This window comes from Callorhinus ursinus, unplaced genomic scaffold, assembly GCF_003265705.2.
Source record: "Callorhinus ursinus isolate GAN/ISIS: 27379988/994484 unplaced genomic scaffold, GSC_fseal_2.0 scaffold46, whole genome shotgun sequence".
NCBI lineage: Eukaryota > Metazoa > Chordata > Mammalia > Carnivora > Otariidae > Callorhinus > Callorhinus ursinus.
Window position 1 is genome coordinate 10296238 of NW_027397108.1, and position 19150 is coordinate 10315387.

Here is a 19150-nt window from a genome sequence, read left to right on the forward strand (position 1 = left end):
ATGAATGGGCGTCAGGGCGCCGCACTTGGGTTAAACCTGGCAGCATGTGGCCGGTTCCAGAATACGCTGTTGTAGCGCAGGCAGTTTGCCGTTTTGCCTTCTGATAGGGGAAGCCTGAGGCTGCTTGTCCGGGGACGTGTGGGAGCTTGTTCTCCGCTCTTCTGATTCTTTCTGTCCTACCCTCATCCCTGGAGCCGGCAGCCGGAGGGCAAGTAGGAGGGCCGTGGCCACAGGGCAGCTGCCATGCACCACGGCTGCACTTACACCCCATCGGCGAGAACTGGTCCCTTGGACAGCATGCTGCAGGAGCGGCTGCAGGGAGCAGTCGGCCTGGGGGCTGTGTGTCCCTGCAAATTGGGGCTCTTACACTGAGCGTCAGGAGAACAGCTACTGAGATAGGCGGCCATTGTTGGTGTTTGTGAGGCTCTGAAACTTGGCAGAATTTTGTCTCTCTGTGCTTTTTCCCTGGAAAAGGGTTCTTTTTTGTTTTTAGATTTTGAAAGCAGTCTGTGACCTGAAAATGTTTTAAATCCACCAATTCAAAGGTTGGTTGGGTGGTGGTATCTCCCTGAGGTCTACCACCTTCATTAAGCAGTTCACTGTATCCTTTAATAATCTTCGCTGGGGTTCTTAATTTGGGCAAAAGAAGACCGAGTTGACGGCATGAGTAGCTGATCTTCAGATGATCTGTACTTAGAGGTCGTCTTCAGAGGACACAGAGGTAGCACGCCACGTTTCCTCAGACCTGACAGGCTCCCGTGCATCCACCCGAGTCGCTCTGCCTGCTGGATCTCGGAGCAGCTACTGCGGTTGACCCCCCAGGGATGAGCACCAGCGTTTGGAAAACGCTACTCAGTGATTGAGGCTGGAATGGAGAAGTTCCCCAGCAGTTTATGCCTATGTGTTTAGATGACCCATTTTTTTTTCTTCTTTTTTTTTAAGTAGGCATCATACCCAGCACGGAGCCCCATGCGGGACTTGAACTCCCGACCCTGAGATCAAGACCTGAGCTGAGATCAAGAGTTGGATGCTTAACTGACTGAGCCACCCAGGTGCCCCTAGTTGACTATTTTTAAAAAGTGCTTTTTATTTCAGAAAAGGTGATTAATGCACAGGATAAAAATGCAAATATTATAAAAGGGTAAACGGAAAAATAATTTTCTTCTTATGTCCCAGGAATAATCTATGCACATTTAGTATATTCCTTAAAAACAAAAAACCATGCTATACACTTTCTGCCCCATTTATATTCATATAATTCTGCATCTTGGGAGCTGTTTTTCAGAGAGATCTGCCTCGTTCTTTCACGTGGCTGTTTGGTGTGTCCCATTGTGTGGCTGTGAGTGTCCGGTAGAAACTCCCTGTTGATGTACATGTCGGTTGCATCCATTCTTTTGTTTCCAGAGCAACACCTTAGTAGTTTTGTGTTTTGGGGGCTTGTAGATCTTTGCAAATCTGTGTGAATCTGGGTGCTGGACAGATTCCCAGAGGGTGTGCGCAGGGTCAGGGCTGTGGCCAGCAGCGTTCTGATCACTCTTGCCTGCTGTTCTCAAAGGAGTCATACTGGTCTCTGCTCCCACCAGACGCCCCGGAGAGCCCGCTCCAGACGCTTACAGCACGCAGAGTGACTGATGGCTGCCAGTCTCATGGGTGCAAGATGGTGTCTCATTTTAAATTTGCAGTTTAAAAATTACACGAAGGGTTAAATTCTTCTCATGTTTAGAAGCCTTGTGACTTCTTTTTTCTGTGAGTTCACGCTCATTTTTTATGCTCATTTTTTACCAGGTTTATTGGTCTTACGTCTATCGCTGTGAAAGAAGGAAATTGGCTCTCCGGTGTATGTAGCAAATACTGTTTTCAAGTTTGAGTTTTGCCTCTAAAAATCCTTACTAAATATACTTCTGCCAGTTTAGAAAATTGTAGTTCTGTGCACTTTGTTGTTCTCCCCTTTAATTTATAAGGACCCTCTTGGTCCTCCCCAGAGTTCATCTGCATTCTGCTTTGCTGCGTGCGTTTCTGTGGCACTCTGCGGTGTGTTCCCCGACGTCTCTGTGTCCTGGGCATTGGTAGCAGTAGAATTCCAGAGATAGCTTTGTGTGTTTGGCACTGTTTGGTGGCAGCAAGCCGACCTCCTGGGTGGTGGTGTGATCCTCATTAAACAAGGGGAATCAAGGGGAGCCTGAGTGGCTCAGTCACTAAGCGTCTGACTTCGGCTCAGGTCATGATCCCGGGTTCCTGGGATCGAGCCCCACGTCGGGCTCCCTGCTCGACGGGAAGCCTGCTTCTCCCTCTCCCACTCTCCCTGCTTGTGTTCCCTCTCTCGCTGTGTCTCTCTCTGTCAAATAAATAAATAAAATCTTAAAAACAAAAACAAGGAGAATCGTGTTTGGTTTCTTTGTGATGTTAGCAGCTCAAGCACTACATTCTTAATTCATCAGGATTGCAAAGTCATTCCTTCTTCATTTCTTGGAGGTAGTACTTCCATACAGAGATACTTCTTATCATGGGACTGTTTTTTCGGCGTACATTTTATGTAGAAAGGCAGGATAAGTGTTCTAGTCTTTCTTTTTATTACCATTTTTTTTAAAAATTAAAGACTTAGTGCCTCCAGAGGTGACCTTTTTTGTTGTTGGTATCATGACGTCTTGAACTTAATATTTTAAGTCCATTGACATAGTTGTCCTTGTTGATGGTCAGTTTTTTTCTGTCTTTGGCCAGGAGGAGCTTCTTCCTGTTGGCCGTGAGTCCGTTTGATTCAACCCTGATGTCTGTCACGGTTTCCTTCCCTCTGGAATGGCAAGCTGCTCTCGGATCCTTCTGCATACTCCTTGTCTCAGTTCTGGAGGCGGCAGTGTCTCCGGGAAGCCCTGGTTTCTTTTCGTGGAAAGTGTTATTTCAGCATCACAGTGTGGGCTCTAGGGACGCACATCGCTAATGGATTGACCACCGTTTCTTCGCCTTTCTGGTGGAGACAGAGTGTGTATACAGACACACGGCACCCTCGGGTTCACCCTTGCAAGCCCATCCACAGCCGCAGGGTGTTTATCTGACCCCTGGGCCCTCTCGTCCTGGTCTTCAAGGACACGAATGATAGAATGGGAACATCCTGGAAGTCCTCATCTGCACACAGAACATGCTCAGAAGGGAATTCCAAGCTACCAGGCAACCTGATCACAGACGATTGTTGACATTTGTTTTGTATACATTCTTCCAATTTTTCTCCCCATTTTAAGGTAAATTCTATGTCTATCGAAGAACGTATAGCCATTGTGTGCGGTTCTTTTCCTTTATATTCTTCACTTAGTTCTGCTTGTAAATCTAGAATGCTCACCACTAGCCAGCTCTTACGTTGTCTCAAGTGATTTTGTTTTTCTAAAGTTTGTTTTTTAGCAGTTTTTTTCAGGAAGGGCTTATGGGAGTATTCTCCTGTGTACTAGGTGTTGATAAATGTTTGCTGCCTTTACACTTGAAAGTCATTTTGTCTGGACATAAAATTCTTGGCTCACGTTTCTTTGAGTGTCTTAGATATGTTCATCTGTTTGTTTCTGTTGTAGTTTGATTATCTATTTCTTCCCCATTTTGAGTCACCTGGTCTTTTTGCCTGGATGTGTAAAGGAATTTCTCTTTTTTCTTTCAATAGTGTTTTTATTAGAACGTGTCTTGGGATTAGGTGTCCGTTTTCTGCCCCCCTCTCTAGGTTTGTGCTGTGGTGTCTTTTTCGTAAGTAGTTTCAGACTTTCTCCTTTCTGGAGAGTTGTCTTGGCTCACACTTCTGGGCGCTCCATTTCCTCGGGCTTTGCCGTGGTTTTCCTCTTCGGAGCCCCCCTCTCCACTTCCGCGGGGCCGCCTCTGCCCATCTGTCCTCCTCTTTCTTGAACTCTTTTCCTTCATCTCTTTCTCATTCTTAAAATTTTCCTCCTTTTCTCATTTCGTTTCTTAGGTGCCGTTTCCCGTGTTTCCTGCTCCTGGGTTCCTAGCTTCGTTCCTCTCTGATCTCTCCTGCGTTCTGTCAGTGCACGCCTGCGCTCTGTGATGCTGGCTCGGGGTTCCCCCTAAACCGCTCCTGGGTTCCTAGCTTCGTTCCTCTCTGATCTCTCCTGCGTTCTGTCCCTGCACGCCTGCGCTCTGTGATGCTGGCTCGGGGTTCCCCCTAAACCGCGTCCCTCCCGCACTTCAGGGTCAGGTTTTCCTCTCCTTTAAGGGCGTGTCTTCGAGCCCACTGTCAGGGTCTGTGGTGGTATTCTTTTCCTCCTTATTCTCTTTTTAAAATATGTTATCTTTGCACAAGTTTGGACTTCAGTATTTTCTCTTGTTCACTTTCCTGTGAAATTCATTTTCCTGAATATTTAGAAGGGAGGCATGATTTAGAATAGTTTTTTCTAATTTCAGTGTTCTAGGGCTCTGTATTCTATTGATTTTAGAAAGTTTTAAAAGATGCAGCAGTTTATTTTCTGAGCTCTCCTGGCTCTGTTTTTCTCCCCCACTTTTTTTTTTTTTTTTTTTTTAAAGTACGCTCTGTGCCCCACGTGGGGCTTGAACTCACAACACCGGGATCAGGAGTCTCATGTTCTGCCAACTGAGCTATAGCCAGACGCCCCTTTGCCTCCCACCCTTAATCAGACTTTTATTTTCCTCTGTCTCTATCTTCCTGTCCCATACATTGGGTATTGTATTCCCAGTCATTTCTTTTTAGTGTCTTTGGCCTAGAAGGGAGCTTTGGATAGTTAGCTCTGAGAGTTCCTGGGGCCTGGACTGTTCCAGGTCTTCTGGACGCTCCTGCAAGCCCAGCTCAGTTCTCTGCCATTGGACGGTGCTTGGTCCTGGTTGCAGTGCTGCTTCTCTCCGCTTCCTGCCTCGGACCTGCTTCCACCATGGTGACCTTGTCGCTGTCAGTGCTTTGTCCCCACGTGCTGGTATTTTGGGGTTCATCAGGAACACCTCATCACTCAGTCTTGTTACGGACGTTGACTTGGATGTTGGTCGTGCTGTCCTAGCTGGTCACGTGTTTTTATGGGGAGATAGGCAGAGATCAAAAACCTTTGTCATCACCATCTTTCCCCAGTGGGACTCCTAGCGGGTTCTGTCGTGGTGCCTGCGAGGCCTCCTCCCCGCCCATAGCGTGTCATCAGTGTCCCCTTTGTTAGGGACAGTTGGTGCTTGGGCACCTCATTCGGTGTTGTGCCAGGTGTGTCAACAGGAATAAAAATGCCTTTGTGATCTTATATTTGATCATGCATTTATGTAAAAATGTTGCCCATACTCTCTGAAGGACGATTTAAGACAGGAGCTTGGTTCCTCCTTTTATAAATTTGTCTCCAAGAAGTTCTGTAGAATTTAACTCTGGATGAAAAAGAAGAGGAACCACGTTGTTTATAGGCTAGAAGGACATGTGTGACATCTGCACATTTAACCGTATGCCTATTGGAACTTACTCATTAAAAGGAGATGTCATTAGACCCCTAGTTGAAACCAGGTGATCTGACAATTTTGATTGGACTCCTCCTGCCACATGGGAGCGGTGACTCGGGACTGTGAGACTTTCTGGTGACAGGAACCGTACCAGAGAGTTGAGGGCTTGCTTCCTGCCCTCAAAGAGCATGTAGTCTAGTTGGGGGAAGAGCAAGAAATAATTTATTTTAAAAACATTTATTTGCAAATAACTGAAACATAAAAGTGTGATACGTTAAAACGTGATGATGACACTGATTCCAGCGTTCTCCAGGACAGCCCATTTTTAAGTAGTGTGGTTAGATCCGGTGTGTTGATAGACCGTATCTGGCATCCCATGACCTCATTTTTGTTCTGGAGGAGAAGGTCCTTCTTGGCCTAATCAGAGTGTTTCAGGAGCAAGAAGAAAGGAACTGACTGTCAGAGGTGGTTTTTGGTTCACGGATGACAACTCAAACCCCTGCCCCAGAGGGCACATGGGGGACAGGGCAGCGCTCCCGGGGCCATGGTAGCGGGGTGGTGCTGTGGTTTGGGTCTGCTCTGGAAGCCGGAGGACAGCAAAACAGAGGCGCTTAGTGGGCGGGTGGTTTGTGTGGCATAAAGGGAATGTGGAAACAGGCTCAGGGCAGAAGGGCCCATTCAGGGAAAATCCAGGAGGTGGGGCAGAATTGTCTCCAATAGTTCTCCAGAGTGTGGTGCATTTAGCAGGAGGGCAGCGTAGTTCCGTGGTGGGGAGGAGGTTGAGGACCGCTGAGACTCCTGGTTTGGGGATGGCACGGTCAGGCCATCATAGGCCATCATGACTTTGGAGGTGGGCCAAGGAAACGGGAGGCTGTCAGGTAGGGGCCGGTCTGCTGGTTAAGGACGGAGGCCATGAGCGGTGTTTGTGAACTGCTTCTCACTTCTCAGAGAACGCTACCATTCGGTGGTCTGAAGCGAGGAGAACCCTGCATTAAACAGTGCACAGCTGCTGCCGTGCTCTGGGACACACGGTTAGTAGTTAGCCTCTTGTCACAGCTCACGATTGTGATCTCCCTGTCCCTGCCTGTCTCGGTTTTGTAGGTGGCAGAAACCCAGTCCTGCGTGAATTTGGTTCCTGCCCCCTCCCCGGCCACTCTCCTCTCCCTCTGGATGATGTCAGAACAGGACCTGGCGGATGTGGTGCAGATTGCCGTGGAAGACCTGAGTCCTGGTCACCCAGGTATGGCGCTGTGGGACAGTACGTGGATTCTTAGTCTCTCTTCTTCAGAAATCCAGAAGCACTTGCAGAAATTCTATTTCCTTTAAAAAGTAAAGCAAGAGAAAAGGTGATGCGTGTGCTAATCGTGGGGAGTGGAAACCTTAGCCCTGCCTCCGTCCATCCCAAGGGCAGCCACCCGGCACCCACAGCCCCTGCTCTCCCCTTCCTCCCCCACCCGCGGCGGTCCTGTGACACATGGGGTTCCACCACTTTCATCCTCACAACCTCCTCTCTTTAAAGTTCGTTACTGCAGTTGCTTGCTTTGTTGGTGTGTACCCGTCTGCCTCGGATACCCTGACTCAGTGGACCTCTTCCCTGTAGATGGCATTTACTTTGTTTGCATGGCTTTCCTTTTATGTATACCCTGCAATAAAGAGCCTTGCTTGGATCTCTTGGCAAATATTTCTGTAGGGTAAGTTCCTAGAAGTAGAATTGCTGTGTATGTTCAAAATTTTGATAAGACACTGGCAGATTTCCCAGAAATGTTTATGAAGTTATTTTTTCATTGACTGTGAGAACTTTTTTTTCTGTACTTCTGTTAAGGTGGGTAATTTTTCTTAATGATGCTAAAAGCACATATCTACTCTGAAACTTTGTTTTGAGAAGATTATAAAAGAAACCCTAAGTTTTAGGAATTTCATCTATGAAAAAGCTTTCTTTACACATTTATTTTAGAAGATTTCTTCATAAATTTCTTTTCCTTTTCTTTTTTAAAGTTTGAAGTGAGAACTGCACACAACAAAATCACTGAGTGTTTTAGTTGTCTGGTTATTATTTTTGGAATAGTAGAATTGAAATGCTGACTTTTTTTTTTTCCCCTACAGAGAAGAGAATTTTCAGAAATCTCATAAGAAAGTATAATGATGTCTGTCTTTTATGATCTATCTGATATGTTAATTGAAAAAACTTCATTGAGAACTTAGTTATGGTCTGGGAGGGAGAGCAGTATAAATGATTTTAGAGTTAAATGACAGGTCACAAGGAAATGGAGGCACTCCTTTCGGGATGCTGTGCTTTTTCTCTTATTTTGCCTCAATTTGTTCATAAGAACCACCGTCACCTATCGGCTGGTGAGATCAAGAGCCTGTCAAGTCACTGAGCAAAGTTAGGACCCGTGGGTGGAGCTGTGTGACCACAGTCTTCTCTGTGGAAGCTGGCCACTGTGTTTAGGGGAGAACTTGCACCCTTGGCCTCATTAGCACCACATCTTAGATGCCACTGAGCTAAAAAAACAAACAAACAAAAAAAAACAGAAACACTATCACTGTCCATAAAATTTTAAAAAATAACTTCATATTTTGGTAGGTGAATGACCATTTAGAAAATACACTGCGATGTTATAAAAGAAAAATGTTCCAGTTACATAAATTTTAAACCTTTTTAGAACAATTAAAGTTCTAGGTAGTTTACTTCCCAAATAAATTGTTTCTCTGTAGGTTATAGTTCAAAGAAGGCTTAGAGAAACCGTTTCTAACCTTGGTTCTTCCAGTCTCCCTCCCTGAAATAACCGGGAACTATAGTTTGTGCAGTGCTCTCTGAGGCCTTTGTAGACAGTCAGCTTCCGATCTCTGGTCCAGCAGGACCCACACACACCCAGCACATCCCATGGTGCACACACGTGTGTGCCTCCGGAGTGGGCCTGAGATTGAGATGATTTTTCCTTCATCTCTAAGATACGGACTTTGTAAAATTTAGAAGTAGTTAAGCAAGTGGAAGAAATGAAAATGCCTCATGATCCTAGCAGGAGAACTGCTTATTGGCTTATTGGGCATCCTTCTACTTTTTTCTGACGTTTAGGTCTCTCGGCATCTGCATGTCCTCCCCATGTGGCTGTACTGCCTTAAGCCATCTGGCATGGACATAGACGGCAGCCTTCATCAGGCCTGGCCTTCCAGTTGATTGTCATGGCTTTAACATGAACATTGAGCTCTTGTATCTAATTCTAAAAGTAACATGTGCAAAATTATCCAAAGCAATGCAGGCAACTTAGGCAAATGTAACAAAGGACAGCTGCCCGGCCCAGAGCCACTCGTTGCTGGAGCGTTGGTGGGTTCACCTCTGTCGTCGGCTGTGGGTGCACCTCCTTCTATGTGGCTGCTTTGCTGCCCTTTGCTTAAAGCCTGGAGGTAGTTCTCGCTGCCGCGGGGCGTCTTCTCCCAGTTATGGGAACGAGCTGTGTGGCCCTGGACAAGTCACTTAACCTCACTGGACTTGCTTCCTATGCAGCAAATGAAAAGGATTAGAATAATGATTGCCAGGCTCTCTCTGTCTTCTGGTCCTGGTACAATTCCACAGTTTCCAGTAGGAGTAAATAGACTGAGGTTTTGAGAACCTGTGTTTTGCTAATCACAAACACTTGTAGGCATGGATTTTTCCTTTTTTTACTTAATTAAATGAGAATTCATTCCCACACATTTCTGTGGAGGTGGTTGAGGCAGTCCTGCTGCACAGGATCTACAGGGCACGATGCGAAGCCCTTTGGTAAGCAGGATGCTTCTTGTTATTGTTGGCCCTTGGCTGGTTTCTGCAAGGTACAGCTTTGGATAATTTACCTCTAGGAAATCAGTTTACAGCTCTTGCCTAGGACTCACAAAAGGTTTGTGTTTGAGCCATAGGACTATTTATCATTAAATTTTGGTTTCTTGATGAATCATCTGGTATGTACAGGCTCAAAGGCATTGACAACTTAAAAAATCGAGACGTGATTTGGAACCTCAGTCTATACTCCTTGTCAAAGTGGCTTGCTTTGGTGGAGGTGGGGGCAGGGCACCTAGCTTCCCCCCAGCCCTCCCTTAGCAGATGAGGAATCACAGGCCAGCAGGATGTGCTTTGTCCACACGTGTGGACAGCTTTGTGTGAAAGGGGCAGGGGAGGTCTCTGCTCTGGGCATAGGCACTGTGCCCCGCCTGGTATCACACTGGGAGCTGGTTTGAGTTCCAGCGCTGCGTGGGACTGCAGGGAAGGCGGCTCAGCTTCCCTGAGTGGAGGTGGTTGGGTGGTGGCCGTGGTTCTGGGAGGGTTGGGGAGAGGATCGGGGACGTGGTCAGACAACACTGTCTGATCAAGGCAGACGAGGATGCCTGTCACAGTGAGTCTGTCCTGCTTGACTGGAGTGTGGGGTGCACTTGAAAGGTGGACGGGTGATACCCCAAAGTGTGTGTGCACTCACGTTTATTCTCACCAGGGCTGCGGCAGACGTGCTTCTGTGTGCACACAAACGCACACCATTGTACTGTTTGTGTTCTACACGTACACCCATGTGTTCTCACATACTAGTACCCGCTCTGTAGAATAGATTCCCAAACTGCTTTACCATTAGAAGGTAAGGTGGAGCCACGGAGCGGGAAGGCATCTCTGTAATATGTCTGCATCCACGTGTGGCCGTGCAGGAAGGAGGGGGAGAAATACACTGGGCAGGGAATGCTGGTGACTCCGGGCACGGAGAAGACAAGGGAAAATCCTGCAGTGAAATGGAAAGGTCTTCATGGTATGACGTGAAGACAAATGCTGAATCTGAAACTCTGTACCATTGCAAGATGTTTCGAGGTTGATTAGGCCTGGGGCCAAGGCTCAGGGATGGAGAGGAGTGTACCTCAGGATTGTGATTGTGGATGGTTCTGGTGTTTGTTTCTCTTTAGTGTTGTGTTTGTAGTGCACTTGGGATGGAGGAAAGGGGGTGGGTGCCGACTGTGGGCGGAGCCGCTGGGCCCCTGCGCAGGTGCTGGGCAGCAGGCACTGGGCAGGTGCTGCGTGCAGAACCACCATGGGCGGGGAGGCCCTCCGTGTGCCCGTGTCTTGTCTGCGCATAGGAAGGCGGCATATGCACACAGGGCTTTGATTTCCAAATGAGGTAGCCAACCGACAGGCCTTTAACCTGGAGAGAAGTCTTTACTGGTCTTGGATTTTGTGAATCTGGAGGTCAGGTGCGGGAGCTGCACCGAGCCCTCGGGGGGTGGTGTGCGGCTCCCATGTGCGGGGTATTGGGTTTGCGAGAGCTATGACGGACGCTGTTCGTGCCGCGGCCGGGCGGCAGCGGCCACTGCGCTCATGCCTGCTGTGTCTGCGTCGGTTCGCAGTCGTGCTGGAGAACCATGTGGTGGCGGATGACGACGAGCCGGCCCTGAAGCGCCAGCGCCTGGAGATCAACTGCCAGGACCCCTCCATCAAGGTGAGCGCCTCCCTGCGCTTCCTGCCATTCCTGCCGGGGCTGCCCACACCCCTGCACCGCCCCCGGGGCCCCACGGAGAGCGGCCCCCCTGCCTGGGAGGGGCTCCCCACGCGGCCTCACTCGCTGCTCCCTGTGGTCGGATCTCTGCGGTGACCCAGGGTGTGCGGCTTCTGCAGGCCCGCTGCGTGTGCGCGGACCTGGGAGCCCAGAGCCGGGCTCGCCGCCCTTTCCACCGTGTGCCGCTGCTGGTCCCTCGCGCGCTGCCTTCCAGTCCGGCCGTCGAGGAGGCGGCGGAGGCGGCCTTCCCTGTGCCTGGCAGCTGCGTGGTGAGGAGTCTTGTCCGCGCGGGGCCGCTGTGATCACTCTGCGTGGCTGCCCCACGCAGCGGGCCGGCTGTTAGACAAGCCTGTCGATTCTTGAGAAGCTCAGTGGGCTACACGTGCACCGCGCAGCCGCGCTCCCCCCGTGCCCTGGTCCCTGCGCCCTGCGCCCGCTCTGCTCCACCCCCGAACTCGAGGGCGGGAGAGGAGAGGACAAGCAAATTCCCCGTTGCTAAGCACTGCCTGGGCCGCGGGCCGGCTGTGGGAACCAGCGCGGGTGCTCATGGGCACAGGTGCGGGTGTGCCGTGGTGGCTCGGGCCCCAGGGGATGGTTGCGGGAAACAAGGGGCGCTCCTGGCCCAGGGTGGGCTCCTTGCAGGGGAAGGTGGTGGGTGCTGGAGACGTGAACACGCACTGCTGCAGCCGGAGGCGCCCCGCTGGCCACTGGGTGGCAGTCTTGCCGTGCACAAGCCCTTGGCTGTACTTCCCGGGTGTGCTGCCTCCCCAGCTGGACAGACTGGCCTGCTTGTGTGTGTGCCTGACTGGTGCCCGGAGCAGCACCCTGCATACTAGTGCAGTGTGTTCTGGTACGGACTGGGCTCACACGCGGGGACAGCGTGGTGCAGTCTGGTCTCTGCACATGCTTCCAGCAGAAACAAAGGAGCCCAGGTGCAGGGACTGTTCTGTTGGAGTAGACACAGTTGGAATTAGGGAATCGTGAGCGGGGTCCTTACAGCTTGTCCCCTGCAGTCACAGCAACCTTTCTGAGCTGTTTCTTTTTTCCACTTGCAGTCATTCCTGTACTCCATTAACCAGACAATCTGCTTACGGTTGGATAGCATTGAAGCCAAGCTGCAGGCTCTGGAGGCTACTTGCAAATCGTTAGAAGAAAAACTGGACCTGGTCACCAACAAGCAGCACAGCCCCATCCAAGTCCCCATGGTGGCGGGCTCCCCTCTCGGCGCGACCCAGACGTGCAACAAAGTGCGATGGTAAGAACCCAGTGGAGGGTGGGCCGCCTGTTCCCCAGGCTCCCGGCCTGGCTGCCCGAGTCGCCCTGCACACAGCTCGGTGGCTCTAGTTTAGTTAGCCACAGACCTCACACGTGACGACGCCCAGCCCGAGCGCCTTGAAGTCATCCCTATGGTTTCTGTCGGACAGAAGCCATACTGACACATCTTTTCTCTGGAACAGAGCCATCAGGTCTTCGAAGATGTGCATTTCTTTCCTTTTTCTCGGTTCTCTCTGGCCCGTGTGCACATAGGTAGGGTTTCTCCATTTTACTTGAGTGTCCCAGATTTTCCCTTCATATCAGTGGTTTTTACTGTGCCTTTTTTTTTTTTTAATATTTAGAGTCTAATGTTAGTGAAGTGTGTTGTAGTCTATATACTGTTTGAGTTGAAACTTGATAAAGGATTTACTTAGATGGGACAGGTGTTTCACAGTGTTTGGCCTGTTCATGTGTGTTCGTCCTTGGTGCCCTGTGAGATGCTGGAGCTCCTGAGATGAGCTAAAGCTCAGGCTCGGGGCACCCGTGTCCGTCAGTCTTGCCATCTTTATCTTTTCCCATGGCTGGCTCCAAAGATGTCCAGTCTGTGGTGGTGGCAGGATTTGTCTTCACAGTTGATGAGAGCGTGGAGTATGTTTGCTGGGGGCCTTGCTGCCAGTGTCTGCTCGGCTCTGCCCTGTCCATGTGCCCCGAGACAGGAGCACGGAACGGCTTGGTGGACTTGCCAGGGAGTGTGGGACTGCGGAGGGGCCCCTGGTGTGGTTTGGGGATGCTTCCCTTTGAAGATGGCCCCCTCTCCTGGTTTGTGTGCGATGCTGTGGATGACCCCTGCTGTGTGGCCTCACACCTGACCTCTGTCCCTGCGTGGGGAGTGAGGGCGCATAGTCCGTGCTGTTGCTCTGAGACAGGCCTCTGGCCCTGTGTTTGTATGTGTCCTGATAGATCTGGCCTGTCTTTTCTCCCAGCCGACCGTGGCTGAGCACGTGCTCTGCAGGCAGGGGCACTCACCCCAACAGAACCGGCGCCTTTGGTTCAGAACCCTTTTTCTGTGATGCCTACTTGTCCTATAATGTAACGTTGAGAAAATGCAGTTTATCTTGGAAAAACGAGTATAATGTTAGTTGTAATGTGAGGAGAAATAAAAGGGTAGAAGGTATAATAAAATGACGTGTGCTTGGGCTTGTAAGTGGCTGGGTGACGTACACAAGGAGGCCGTGAGCAGGCCAGATGCCCAAACCTCGTCTGTCGAGTCCTGGTGACTGGGAGGGCTGTCGCACTAGTCCACACACACCGGGAACTCAGATGCCAGTCGTCATGGCATCTTACCAAATGATGAGCAATTCTTGGTGTAGTTTCAAGTAAAGCAAAATGTAATTTTTTCTAGACTTGAACAGTAGTTGAATTCCTGGGAGATTTGTTAAACTATCCAAAAATATTTTGTGTATAAACATAGAGCAGAGTAAGATTTTAGGCTCAGAAAGTTGTGTTAGAATCATGTTTTTCCTCATACGAGCGAGTGCCTGGGACATTTGAAGTTTGCGCAGCAAGACTTTTTGTTAGTTGAGACCGTCTCGGATACTGAAGATGGCTCCGTCTTCTTGGCCCTATGCACTGAATCCCAGTGGTGTCTCGTGAGTATGATGACCCAGTGTGTTCCACTGGATTTCAAAGCCCTCCTGCCCACCGCCACGCCCCAGAGTCTCCATTGGGAACTGCTGCTCTGAGGAGTAAGAAGAAAAAGGACACGCTGCTTCCAACTCCTGTGCGGAGGCTGGTCCTCCTTAGTTTGTCACTTTCTTGCCTGTGTTTGGAAGAGCTGACCTTTGTGAGTTGGGGGAATATCCATTCGGATCCTACCGTTGATTACTTGTGACGGTCCCGGTGGGGTCAGCTGCACAAGTTGGAGGTCTGAAGAGTGCACCTTGTGAGCAGCTTGTTTCGGGATTCCTTCTATGTCCAGAGCAGGGCGTATTCTTGGGAGCACAGGCCTCTGCGTGGCACAGGCTGCCATGGTCTGAAGCCGCGGGATGACCTGGGCCGGGTCACATAGTTGTATTAACTGTCCTCATCTCCAAAACCAGGACAAGCTGAGGGTGACCTAGGCCTGCCTTAGGGCTCCGTTGGCATCTCCCCCAGTTTTAACAATGAAGCTGGCGGGTGGGGGGAGGGTGGCTCTGCTTCTTCTGGACTTGTGCCCCCAGACTGGTGTGCCGTGTTCCTCTGGGTTTTGGGTTGTCTCATGATGGAGGGGCTTCAGCATTTTTGGAATTGCAGGCCTAGTGGGGAGACCCCATCAGCACTTCCTGGGCAAAAATCCTGCCATGCTCCCTGCTGCCAGCTATGGTTTAGACCTGCTGTGGTTTCCTGCATGTGTATTGATAAGTGGTAGAGTGAAAGGAAAGTTTCCTGCTGCTGACTCATGTATAACCTAGTCCATCCGAATTGGTTAGGTTATCTAGCTTCAAAGAATTGTACTGGTGATGTAAAATCAAGCCATTACAAGAATGCATTTACAGTGTCTCGGCACAAAGTTTGTTAATATTGTTGATAAAACCATTACATAGAGAAACTGATGAAAGAGTAATAAAACGGACGGTCCTTTCTCTATTCTCTCCTAGGCATGGTTTTAAGTAGTATGTATACAAATGATTTTTTCTTTTTAAAGATTTTATTTATTTATCAGAGACAGAGCACAAGCAGGGGGAGAGGCAGAGGGAGAGGGGGAAGCAGGTTCCCTGCTGAGCGGGGAGCCCGACGTGGGGCTCGATCCCAGGACCCCGAGATCATGACCTGAGCCGAAGGCAGTCGCTTAATCGACTGAGCCACCCAGGTGCCCCTATACAAATGATTTTTAAAGAAATAAGACAACAGCTGAAAACCACTAACACGAAATTCTAGGGAGAAGTAAAAGATAAGAATTTAATCCCAGTATATCAGTGAAAAAAATGTATGGTTTAATTAGAAAGTTACTAATTTGTAAACACATAAGTAATTGAAAATTTTATGCATGTAGTGTGGGCAGTGAGTGGAACATAGAAAAGGGGAAGTCTCCAAAACAAAAATTGGTTCACATTCTGAGTAACAAAGTACTTTTACCAATTATTTATTTTGGGCCTCAGGTATTTAAGATAAAAGTTAGAAGTACATAAGTTCTGGATTATTTTACATGCAAACCATATGGTTTTGAGAAGAACTTAAGATTCCTTAGGCCCATTTGCATTTGTGGTGGATGATTTTGTGGTGGGGGGGGTCTGAGTGTAACTGGGCCAGACAGACGGAGGCGCTGTAAAGGTCTTTTCAGTTAACGAGGATTCTGGGTGGTGGGTGAGAAGCCATCCCCTGAAACCACTCGCCCTTGTATTTGGAGGGGCTGCCTGTGGCCCAGAGCCAGCCCCGAACCCGCGGAGCAGAGCTCAGTCCCTCTGCGCTCTGAGACTCGCTCACCTGTTGGTTATTTCTAATAACAGCTAGCCCAGATTAGCTCACGCTCTTAGCTCTGACAGTTCTTTACTTGTTCTGTGTACTGCCTGGAGCGCGGAAGGCAGCAGAAGGCTGCCAACCTCAGCTGGCATTTAGCACCCAGATTTTTCAGATTCTACACCTGAATGAGATTTTCTAAATAAATTCAAGAGAAAGCAGTGGAAGAAAGAAAATCTTTACCTGTGGTGCTAACGCTTAATCATTGTGATAAAAATGTTTGCGAGGGTCTTTGGAGGGGTTTCATCCCATGATGGTGTTCTCCTTGGGGAAAAGGAAAACGGACTGGAATTGCTGCAGGTAAGGTGCTTTTCTTCCTTGAAAGTGCACCGTAAATTCGGATTTTGCTTAATTTTGATTCTGGGTGTAGCAGCTGGAGGCTTTACCTCTGAAGCTGCTTTCCCGCGAGTGGTGGAAGTGGCAGGTGGCTGGGGCCCTCCGTGATGAGCCGCGGCGGTCCCTGTACCATAGGCTCGTCCTCCCAGGGGCCTCCGTTGTATAACTCGGATGGGAGGGATTGGGTGTACGGACAGGGACACTTACATAGATCAGCGTAGAAATTCCTCTCTGGCACTTCTTTGAAGCTAGACACAGAGCTCTTTGAAGAGGGCCCAGTGAGCAGGACACGGCTGAGCGTGGCGCTGCCCTCGTGGATGGCCTCTGGAAGGCTGGACTGCACCCGAGCAGAGCAGTGCCCAGATCAGGGGACAGAGGACCTGCTTGTGCGGCGGGGTCTTTTATTTATTTATTTACTTATTTTTTAAGATTTTATTTATTAGAGACAGAGAGAGAGAGATGGAGAGCACAGAGGGAGAAGTACACTCCGCACCGAGCAAGGAGCCCAATGCGGGACTTGATTCTAGGACCCCGAAATCATGACCTGAGCTGAAGGCAGACGCTTAAGCAACTGAGCCACCCAAGCGCCCCGTGCAGCGGGGTCTTATAGGGCCGGACTCCTGGGTGAGTCAGAGAGCAACTCAGACCCGGGTGTTCCGTGTTTGTTTTTATTAACAGGATGTACTAATTAAAAAAATGCTTGTGTTTCTTACTTTTAAAAGCAGTATGTTTTTATTTTTCTATGCACAAATGGTTTATTTTTACTGAGGTATAATTGCCCTACAACAGATTTTTATTTTTAAAAGCTTAAAAGTTTTTTTTTTTTTTTTAGAGTTTTAGTGTTTCTACAATTTTAAAACAATTGTGGTAAATCAGTGGTCTCTTTATAATACTCAGACATAAAAAGTGATTTCTTTTCAAAATCATCTTTTCCTTCAGAGAGCTGTCATACAAGACATACGGAGGAGGAAAATTGTTTTAGTTTCCCGTAAGCTGATTATTTACCCACAGAGAACTGAAGTATTTGATCAACAAATTATTTAAATTCCCTCTACTACGGTTGCAGAATCTTTGTTTTATTTCCCACAGGGCCTTTTGTTTTAAAGGTTGATGGATATTTGTGGAAAGGCTGTTCTTTGAGCCCTGTGGCTTCTGGGTAGAGAGAGGATGCCTTCTGAGCATCTCTCTGGCCTTGGAACGCTAGCGGTGGTGGCTGGCGCTGGTCAGTGTTCAGAGCCGCTCACTGGGGGCCACTGACCTTTTCAGTCAGGAGGGTAGCATTTTGTAGGCTTTGGAATGTGACAAATTCCAGATAGGACTGTTTGAGTCATGAAGAAATGGTTTGGTCTCAGCCATGACGGACTCATGTACAGATTTTGAGTTTTTGATGTTTCCGCTTACTTTTGTAGATGTAGGATTTCTCTTCGTGACTGATCTACACTACCTTGCCCAGCTGCCCACTTTTAGTGACCTAATCATGATACCCTGTACATGGCTGAATACTAGCCGAGGAAAGCCTGCAGCTTATGCACATACGATTTGGGGAATCATGAACATAATCTGATGACTCACATACAGTCTGATAACCAAAGAGGATAATAAACATATAGCCAGATGTTTGCATAGGTCATTCCCATTCTAATAATCTGGAGTACTTATCTGGTGTTGGAGTAACTCTTGTAACTCATTGGTTGGGATCTGTGCATCCATTTGGACAGAGTTACCATCTTAACACCATGGAGTCTTCTGCCTTACGCAGGTCTTTAATTTCTAGTTTTCAGTGTGTAGCTCTTTCTCCTATTTTGTTAAATTTTTCTCTAAGTATGCCATATTTTTAGATGCTATTATTAATGGTATTGTGTTTTAAATTCTAATTTCCGGTTATTCACTGGTAGTGTGTAGACATACAGTTTTTGTTTACTGACCTTTATCCTGCATCATTTCTAATTTCATTTGTTTTAGTTTTGTTTTAGTAGCTTTTGTGTAGAATTTAAAAGAAAGTGAAGTGTATGTAGTCGTATTATTTATTTATTTATTTTTTACATAAAGAGTGTTTTATTTCTCATCATATTTCTCTACCATTTCTTACTTTGGTGGCTAGGCTTTCCCATTTTAGGGTGACTTTTTGTATTTTTACCTTATTTCTGATCTCTGAGTGAAAGCATCCAGTCTTTTACCATTAAGTGTGGTGTTAGCTCTAAATATGTTGCTCTTTATCGGGTTGAAGAAATCCTATTCCCGATTTCATGGGATTTTTAAATTCTGAGCGGGCATTGAATTTTCACGTGCTCTTTATGTATCTCCTTGAGACTATCATGCGATTTTTCTTGATTGTGTTGTTACAGTGAGTTACGCTGCATTTCTTTCATAATAAGCCTAATGATCATAGTGTTACTACCCTTTTTACGTATTTTTGGATTGATTTGCTAATATGTGGTTAAGGGTTTTTGCATCTCTCTTCATAGGGGATGTTAGTCTGTTGTTTTCTTTCTTGAACTGTCTTTGTTGCCTTCGGTGGTGGGAGGGGTAGAGGGAGAGGGAAAGAGAGAGAATCCCAAGCAGGTGCCATGCCCAGTGAGGAGCCCGACAAGGGGCTCGATCTCATGGCCCTGAGATCACGACTTGAGCCAAAACCAAGAGTCAGACGCTCAACCGGCTGAACCACCTGGGCGCTCCTGAAAATGTTTCTATAGGAATAGTTTCATTTTTTTCCCCTAAATATTTGATCTGATTTGCCAGTGGATTATGAATTCAATTTCTTTAATAAATGTGGAACATCTTGAGTCAGTGTTAATTTGTACTCTTGAGGGATTTTTTTTTTAATCTAAATTCTGGAATTTACTAGTATGATACTTTTCATAGTGTCCTTGTGTTGTCTGTAGGCCCACGGGACATTGAGTTGCTATGTCTCCTTGGGCTCCTCCTGTCTGTGATAGTCTCACAGACTTCCTTGTTTTTATAAGTTTTTGAGGAGTGCTGGTCACGTGTCCCTCAGTTGAGATTTGTCTGATGCTTTTCTCATGATTAGACTGGGGTTGTGGGATTTCAAGAGGCAGACCGCAGAGGTGAAGTGCCACTTTCGTTCCATCTTATCAAGGGTACATACTGTCGCTGGACTTCTCTCTGTGGGGTTGCCTTGGGTCACTGGGCTG

At 48.1% G+C, this 19150-nt stretch overlaps 1 protein-coding gene across 7 annotated transcripts in view; it reads left to right on the forward strand.

The window, feature by feature from the left end:
- The window catches only part of BANP (BTG3 associated nuclear protein), a 128705-nt gene that overhangs the window by 20618 nt on the left and 88937 nt on the right, over nt 1–19150 (forward strand). For 5 of the 7 annotated variants that reach the window (XM_025860352.2, XM_025860349.2, XM_025860351.2 and 2 more), the window contains exons 2-4: nt 6511–6649; nt 10765–10856; nt 11969–12168. In XM_025860352.2, the coding sequence (XP_025716137.2) occupies nt 6511–6649; nt 10765–10856; nt 11969–12168 (431 nt within the window). Of the gene's footprint in view, nt 1–942; nt 1053–6510; nt 6650–10764; nt 10857–11968; nt 12169–19150 lie in introns of all 7 variants that reach the window. The other 2 variants (XM_073882382.1, XM_073882381.1) reach the window with 2 other exon arrangements.